General features: G+C 37.1%; 1 protein-coding gene across 1 annotated transcript in view; it reads left to right on the top strand.

The window, feature by feature from the left end:
- Positions 1–2462: 2462 nt before the first annotated feature.
- LOC126195522 (ATPase family AAA domain-containing protein 2-like) overlaps positions 2463–9186 on the top strand; it is a 57773-nt gene continuing 51049 nt past the window's right edge. Inside the window, exons 1-4 of the mRNA XM_049934149.1 lie at positions 2463–2606; positions 3662–3910; positions 4329–4520; positions 4779–4960. Of these exons, the coding sequence (XP_049790106.1) occupies positions 2463–2606; positions 3662–3910; positions 4329–4520; positions 4779–4960 (767 nt within the window). The remainder of the gene's footprint in view (positions 2607–3661; positions 3911–4328; positions 4521–4778; positions 4961–9186) is intronic.

The raw sequence follows: 9186 nt of genomic DNA, 5'->3' as shown, positions 1-9186 counted from the left end.
TCTAGTGCTGCAATATGCTCAGTCCAGTTAAGCTGTGAGTCAACATGCATTCCTAGGAATTTTGTGCTTGTGACACAATCTATAAGTTCATCTTTAACTTTTAGGCCTATGCTATTATGTTTTTTATTTATGTGGAAATTAATACTGTTTGTTTTTTTTAATATTGAGGGTTAATTTGTTGCTTACTACCCACTTGCATACATGATCGAGAGTTTCTTCAGCTTTGTCTCTCAGTTTGTCTGGTGACTCATCACTGATAAGGATGCTGCTATCATCTGCAAATAGTATTGCTTCCCCGTATTTGACACTCTGGGGAAAATCATTGATATATATTAGGAAGAGTATTGGCCCTAACACACTTCCCTGAGGGACTCCTATGTTAATATGTTCTGGTTTGGAAATGTGTTTTGTCAATCTGCTGAACTTCGTTTGTGAGATCTCTACACACTGTACCCTATTTTCCAAGTACGATTGAAACCAATTATTTACTGTTCCCCTTATTCCTAGTGCCTCCATTTTGTTTAGTAGTATTTCGTGGTCTACCGTGTCAAATGCTTTGCTAAGGTCAATGAATATGCCTGTTACATGTTCACCTTCGTCAAGTGCTTCTAAGACAAAATTTGTGAAGTGAGCTACCGCTGAACCTGTGCTTCTTCGTGGCCTGAAACCAAACTGTTCTTTACACAGTAGGTTGTCCTTGTTTAGGAAATCCATTAGTCTCTTTTTCATTATATTTTCTATTATCTTGGAAAGGGATGAGAGTAATGAGATGGGCCTATAGTTTTCTATATTTTCTGGATCGCCATTCTTAAATAGAGGCAGGACTTTTGCACATTTTAAGTATTTTGGGAAGCAGCCTGCAGTGAAAGATTCATTTATGATGTGTGCCAAAGGATGTTGTATGCTGTCAATGCAGTCCTTCAGTAAGCACACTGGCACTTCATCTAAACCTGCTGATATTTTAGTCTTTAGATTCTTCACAACCATCCTTACTTCTTCTGTAGAAGTCGGTAACAGTAACATTGAGTTAGCCATATAGTTCAATTTTTGTTCAGGCTGTTTTTTGCCAAACTTTTGCTGTAGCTTGGTAGCAACACTGCTGAAGTACTCATTTACAATATTTGCTAGTGTATTTGGGTTATGTATAATAGCACCATTATGTTTAATTTGAATGTTAACTGTTTTTAATTTATTACTGTTTGTTTCCTGTTTGGTAACAGTCCAGGCTGCTTTAATTTTATTTTCTGCCTTTTCTAAAATACTGTCATTGTGGGCCGTTTTTGCATCTCGTAATACTCTTCTGTATATTCTTTTGTATGTGTGGTAGTAGTTTAGGAAACCAGGATCACTATGGTAGTTTTTTAACCTGTTCAGTTGTTTGAGTGTTGCAGAGGATTTCCTTATTCCTTTGGTCACCCAGGTATTTCTTTTGTGTGAGTGTACTGAAGTTTGCACCTTTGGGAATGCTTCATCAAATCTGAGTTTAAATAGTGACATGAATTTAGAAAATTTCTTATTTGCACTAGTTTCAGCATACACTTCTTCCCAAGTTATACTGTTTATTTGCTTGGCAAATACTGATCTGTTTGGTTTGGAGAAAACCCTTCTGTATGTGTATGTTGTAGTTGTATTGTCTATATTTATGTTTAATTTTAGGATTTGACATGAGTGATCAGAAAGGCCAAGGTTATCTACAATAATTTCACAACTTTCTTTATCTATGTCTGTGATGATGTGATCAATTGTTGATGATGAGTTTTTGGCTATCCTCGTGCCTCTGTTAACTAATGGCGATAACTTATAACAGCGCAATATATTCAAGAATGAGTTACAGAATCTATCTGGGTTTTGTGTGTTTATATTTAAGTCTCCACAAATGAGAACCTTCCCTTTAGAATTCGAAGCCATGTCTAGAATCTGGATTAGTTTTGCAGTGAAAGTATCTATATCACCACTGGGTGAACGGTAAATACATATTATAGTTAACGTTTGTGCCTCATCTGTCTTACTTATGTCTATGGCTGATATTTCTGTGTGTTTTTCCTCACTTACAGAATTAATATCATTTGTAATTTTATAGGCAATTCCTTGCTTAACATATATACATGATCCACCACCTCTAATGGTGGTTTACTATAATGTCATGCTAGTATATATGAGTTTAAATTTATTAATGTTATTTCAGTTCCTCTACACCAGTGTTCAGTAATGCATGTGACTGAACTGTTTAACGTTTGTAGTTCCACTTCTAATTGTTGCACTTTGTTTCTGACAAATTGTATATTTTGATGAAAGACTGAGAAACGAGCACAGCTTACCTTGCCTGTATCTTTTGTTTGCATTTTGTTGACAGTGACTGATACTTTGTGCCGGTTTGTCCCAGTTTTTTTCTCCTCTTGGTGCTGAACCATAAAAAATCCTCCTTTGGAGTGATGTACTTTCTTGTCCTCTGGCTCCTTCTGATGGGGTGTGGTTTAGCTGGTGGCTTCTCCATTGGTACTGTCATTTCTGGTGCTACTGCTGTTGTTGGCTTTGCTGTTGTCTGTCCCACTGTTGCTGTGTCTCCTGTTCATATTGTTGGTGATGGTGGTGAAGGTTCTGCTGATGTCAGTTCTGCTGCTGACGAGATGACTGCCTTTGTTGATTTTTCTTGTATTGTGGAATGTTCTATTACTGATAGTGGTATAACAGTTGTTTTTGTGTTGAAGGTGTTTTGAAGTAGTTTTAGTTCCTTCATTATCATGTTCGCCAGATATTCTTTCCCAATACTGTTTAAGTGTAGTCCATGTTGTGTACGGAATCTACGACCTATATTATTTATATTAACACATTTAACATTTTTAAAAGTCTACAGATTTTGGCAAACTGATAGTTGGCTTTTTGTATTTCTGTATTTACACATGATTGGTTATCCAGATCGTGCCGATGTGTTCATTCCATTCACTATGTCCTGTAAGCCTTCTTCACTTTTTCTGAAGGTAGGAATGCGCATCTTATAACTAATATCATACTGACAACTGCCCATAAATAAATCATTTGAAAGCTTAATTTCTTCACTTATCTTATGACTTTTCAGTTTTGGTTTCACCCACTGTTGAATTTTTCTAAGTTTTCTCCCTAAGTTAAGCAACTATGAAAGTAACACTTGCAGTTTTCAGTTTTTCCTTCCATTTTTTGTGAAACTAGACCTGTAATTATGTAAATGCCTTTATGTGTGCATTACGTTATTTTTGTTGTTTTGCTAAGACATGTCCAATATCCTTTTAAAAGTGATCCATGGATGTATAAAACAACAGCAGCAGCAGCAGCAGCAGCAGCAGCAGCAACAACAACAACAACAACAACAACAACAACTACTACTACTACTACTATTACTACTACTACAGTGATGCGCAAGCGAACCCTGGGACACTGCTGTGCACCTATAAACCCTCTGCTGCATTCCATGTTGCTCTGCATCACTTGTTTATGTGCAGCATGTCCTATGTGCACCCAGCTTTATGATTTTCCTCATCTAGCCCATTCATTTTAAAGTCCTTTGTATTTTATTTTATACTTATGCAGAGTAAGTGTATGAAAATGTTGATTCCTAAAATTTTTCCATTCAGTTAAGACCTAAAAGATTCACTGCCATACTAACTTTTTTGCATTTTTTTTTCAGGCATATCTTAACAGACCAGCTATAATATTTTTTGATGAATTAGATGCTGTGGCACCCATACGATCTAAGCGACAGGACCATGTCCATGCTAGTGTGGTTTCAACTTTGCTGACATTAATGGATGGCCTGAAGTCCCCCCAAGATGTTGTTGTGATTGGAGCAACAAACAGACTTGATGAGATTGATCCAGCTCTCAGGCGACCTGGGAGATTTGATAAAGAACTTTTCTTCCCCCCTCCTGACTTAGAGGTGAGCAATTATGCCACAATATGGCAAAAATTTCACACATGCCACAATATGTTCTTGTGTCTTCATAACGAGATAAATTGTGCAGCAGTGAGCAACTAAGTAGTGACAAACAGGTGGCAATTTTGTACCAGTTTCTGAAGCATATTTTGTTGGCTGAGGTGGGAGAGAACTGCTTGTGAAAGACAGAGATTCAGATTCTTGTGCTGGTCTACCACACAGTTCTAATTTTCATACATGTGCAGTTGACTGTCATTTATGTATCCGTTATTATGAAAACTGAAGTCCAATTGCAATAAAATTACTCTCCATTTGTACTTCTTCTCCTTATTCATATTAAATTAATATCATTAAGTAATAGTTATGAAATGAGTATGGATCTGTAAAAAAATCTGATGAGTTTTTAAATATTTGGCTACAGGCTAGAAGAACAATTTTAAACATCCACACAAGACACTGGCACACTGATACTAGCAGCGAGTTTATGGATCGCCTAGCCGAGAATACAGCTGGATACTGTGGTGCTGATCTAGAGGCACTTTGCACAGAAGCTCTTATGTGTGCAATGAAACGCAGCATCTCTTCAGAGCAAAGTACAGCAAAAAGTTTAATGGTACAATAAATCCTTATGACATAAAACGGTTTCTCAAAGTTTGTATGTATTGATGTTTATGTATATAATATGAACTGAATGTATTCATAGGCTACTCCAGCAATTAATTATTCAATGTTTTATGGACAATTCTAAAGTCACCTATGAACATAACTGACAATTCTATAATCCCCCCCATAAATACAGTGTGTCATAATTCTGTCTGTAGGATGAACTAGATACTAATTGGCAATATTACTCTGATCTGATTTTTTAAAGGTTCATGAAGATGATTTCATTGCAGCCAAATCAAAATTTGTGCCCGCTTATCTTCGGTCATCCATTTCACCAGCTTGTTCATTGTCAGAAGTAATTTGCCCATTACTACAGAAAAGAGTTGAAAGTCTCATGCAGCAACTGGAGAAGAACTATTCATTCAAATTCGTGTTTCCAAAGCAGAGGTAAGTGCAAAATAACAAAAAACTGAAAGCCCAAAATTTATGATTTCTTGTCAATGAGGTCGCCGTTCATAGTAACTGATCGAAAGTCATCAAGTAAAACAGAAGTGATTACTGGTGTTCCACAAGGTAGCGTTATAGGCCCTCTGCTATTCCTTATCTGTATAAATGATGGTTTGCAGTCATTTATCATCTAGTAAAATCATCAGAAGAGCAAAACAAATTGCAAAATGATTGGAAAGTTATCTGAATAGTGTAAAAATTGGCAACTGGCACTAAATAATGAAAAGTATGTGGTCATCCACATGAGTGGTAAATGGAATCTGTTAAACTTCGGTTATACGATAAATCAGTCTACTCTAAAGGCCTTGAATTCAACTAAATACCTAGGAATTACAATTACAAACAATTTAAACTGGAAAGAACACATAGAAAATGTTATGGGGAAGGCAAACCAAAGACTGTGTTTTATTGACAGGACACTTAAGAAATGTAACAGATCTGTTAAGGAGACTGCCTACGCTATGCTTGTCTGTCCTCTTCTGGAGTACTACTGTTCGGTCTGGGATTCTTACCAGATAGGATTAATGGAATACATTGAGGAAGTTCAAAGAAGAGCAGCACATTTTGTGTTATAGTGAAATAGGGAAGAGAGTGTTGTGGACATGATTCAGGGGATGGACACCATTAAAACAAAGGTGTTTTTTTGCTGCGGCGGAAGCTTCCATGAAATTTCAATCAACAACTTTCTCCTCTGAAGGCAAAAATATTTTGTTGATGCTGACCTACATAGGAAGAAATGATCATCATGACAAAATAAGAAAAATCAGAGTGATAGAATAAGGAAAATCAGAGCTCGCATGGAAAGATACAAGTGTTTGTTTTTTCCACTCACTGTTCGAGAGTGGAATAATTGAGAATTATTGTGAATGTGGTGCGATGAACCCTCTGCCAGGCACTTAAGTGTGATTTGCAGAGTATCCATTTAGATGTAGAAGAATAGAAAAAGTTTTGTGCTATTAGGCACAGAAGAATATCACCTACTCACAAGACAATACAGGACTCTGAATAGGATTGTTTAACTATTACGTCAGGTTTAAGACTTTGTATTGCCTCAGAAAGATCCATTCTAACCAAAATACTCCACATTCCTCCAAGAGAAATCTTTTGTTTTCATTTCTCATTTTCATGCGCCTGAACATCTAGTCTTCCCAAATATGTGTGTCCGTTTCCTCCCATTATCATCTTTATTTTTCATTTCACCATGCCACTTGTAGTTTCTTCCCATTTATTACTATTGTCAGAAATTTATTATTATTCCTTTGTCCTTATGTGCTACAAAAGGTTGATTCTAATTCTTTCTCAGCGTCTTGTGTGTGTGTATCAGCCAGGATAGAGAATAACTTTCAGTTCATTTTTTACTTTTGTAATGCTTTAAATATTAAAGAAAATTTATTTTAGTAACTCATAACAAGGCAGAAACCATGGAATACAGGTTCATGCATTTTTCATTTAAATATCATGTTCTGTATAACCCACTATGAATGTGAAATCAGTCAAAGTATACTTAACATATTGGTTTAAATATCAAAAACTGTTTCTGAAAGCAACGAAGTGGTGTTAAACATAATTGCTTTGCTATGTTTTGTTTAACATTAGGGAACAACTTACATAATTACCAGAAAAGTACCTACACAAAGTGTTGTAAGTCAGCATCTTCTACAACACAAATGTTATTAAGCACAAATTATTTACAGATAAATATCACAGAAGGTAATAGTGCCTAACTCTTACAAAAAGACACAAAATAAAAAGCTTTTGGAGGTGGATATCTCTTGAGCAACACTATACTCTGTAAGCTTGTGGAATAACTCACACTTCAGTGCAGGAGAGCACTGTTTGTAAGTTCAACTGGGAAGCACTCGTCTACAAACCATGCTCTCGATACATCCATATGCTACCAGTTCATTCACTGAAAACACAACTATGGGTCACGCAGTGAGTGAAGGCAGGCAGGTAAGTCTGTGTTCTAGCGAAATGTTGACAGTAGGTAACAACAAAATTCAAACTGCAGTCCAGGAGAAAACTGCATAGTGCAGTGTTGTCACCAATAGGTGCATTAGAGAGATTGCTGTAAACACCTGCTGGTTGTGACAAGTAAGGCTTTGGCAGTCAGCGGCAGCTCTTAAATTTGTCTCAGATGTTTTACCATGTGACTGAGTGTCAGTGGAAGTATCCGTCTGCACCACGCTGAGTGGCCTTGACAGGCAGCATAATTATATTGCTTGATCCATTGATGCATCTGGCAGGATAACAAGACTGAGGACAAAATATCAGCACATTGTAAATGATTTTCAGTGACAGGCTTCTGAAGTGTGGATGAGAGTAGAATAAAGTAGATTTCTCTGTTGCTGGTGCATGTATTGAAAAGTGACCTGCAAGTGCTGCATGTTATTAGAATTATCCTTTATTTTCCACCATTTGGTGTTCCTCGGGGCTCCATTTTAGAGCCAATCCTATTCATATGCTATGTAAATGATTTCCCAAGTTTCTTGACAATAAGCAATTGATCACTGTGTATGTAGATGACACATCTGGTGTCTGCTATGCAGACAGTGAGCCCAGCCTAGTTGAAGAGATACATAACTTTATCAAAAAGGCAACAGCTCACTTTGAAAGAGAGAACTTAAAAGTAAACATAGAAAAATCTAGCATTATTCATTTTAAACCAAGCAGTCCAAACAGAAAAAATACTGTGATTGATGAAGTTCTACCAAAAGCCTGTAGAGATTGTAAATTCTTGGGTTTATGCATAGATGATCGACATTCATGGAAGCAGCAAGCTGATTATGTCTGTAAAAAATTAACACCCTGTCTATATGTATTAAGAAGATTATCACCATATCTTAATTCTGAAACACTAAGGACTGTATATTATGGATTAGTGTACCCTTTTTTGTCTTATGGAATATTACTGTAGGGTGGGACATGACAAATTAATGTGAAAAGGGTTTTCATGCTGCAGAAGCGAGCCTTTAGGATCATAGCAAATGTAAAACCAGGAGCTTCTTGCAAGCCCCTATTCATTAGACACAATATTCTCACAGTTTATGCCATGTATATAGTAGAAACTATAATGCTAGTGAAAGAAGACACTAAGATCATGAAAAGAAACTTGGCTATTCACAACTATGAAACAAGGCATAGAAAAGACTTTCATGTAGTTAACAGAAGATTAACAGTGAAAAGCTCATCAAAGGAGCTGTTGTTAATAACTTGTTACCAAATGTAGTTACGATATTGGCAGGGGATATTTTTAAAAAGTGAGTCAAGCAGTGGCTTATCCATATGCCCTTATTACTTGAATTTATCAAGAATTATAATGTAATAAGAAATAATGTAAACTAAAAAAATTGCAACTGTAAAAACTTTATACCTAATTGAAAATGCACTTGCATGTAAAATTACATTTTGCAAGCAATAAATTGAAATTGAAACCATCTCAAGTTGCACAACTTTTATAGTACTTAATAGATTTGGGCTAATAAGGCCCCCCACATTACTAAGAGATAAATTACATTACAATGTACAGAATGTTCTGGTTGAGAATTATGAACTATTTAGGAATAAAGAAGACGATTCACTGAAAGAAAGGTGCACTGTGTAGCTGATAGGTACACAAGCAATAAGGTCAGAGCTTGATTAGCTTTCAGAATGCACTTTCTTTCACAAGCTTGTAGGAAAAGCATGCACACAAACACACATACACTGACTCACTCACTCATATTCAAATGCCTGTCTCCTTACATTGTGCTCAGTTAATTGCCAGCTCTCTCCTGGCCCACAATAAGCATACTGGGGTGAGGTGGGGTGTGGGGTGGGGTGGAGTGTGGGCTGGAGAGAGGCGGTAGGCAGGGAGAGGACTGGGTGGAAGCCTCTAGTGGCTTGTAGGAGAGTGGGGAGCCATCTATGAGCTAGCTGGGGCTGCATTCACCCACCCACGCACCCACGTGTGTGTGCGTGCGTGCGCACACATGCACACACACACACACACACACACACACACACACACACACACACACTATTGGGTGAGAGGAGGGGGGGGGCAGTGAGTTGCCCTAGGTTTGAGCCATGAAGGTTATGGGAGTGAAGGATGTGTTGTAAGGATAAGTTCAATCTGTGCAGCTCAGAAAAGCTGGTGGTGGTGTGGAAGATCCATATGGCATAGG

The sequence above is a fragment of the Schistocerca nitens genome, chromosome 7, assembly GCF_023898315.1.
Source record: "Schistocerca nitens isolate TAMUIC-IGC-003100 chromosome 7, iqSchNite1.1, whole genome shotgun sequence".
NCBI lineage: Eukaryota > Metazoa > Arthropoda > Insecta > Orthoptera > Acrididae > Schistocerca > Schistocerca nitens.
The sequence above is the reverse complement of the archived record's forward strand: the minus strand, read 5'-3'. Positions and strand labels throughout refer to the sequence as shown.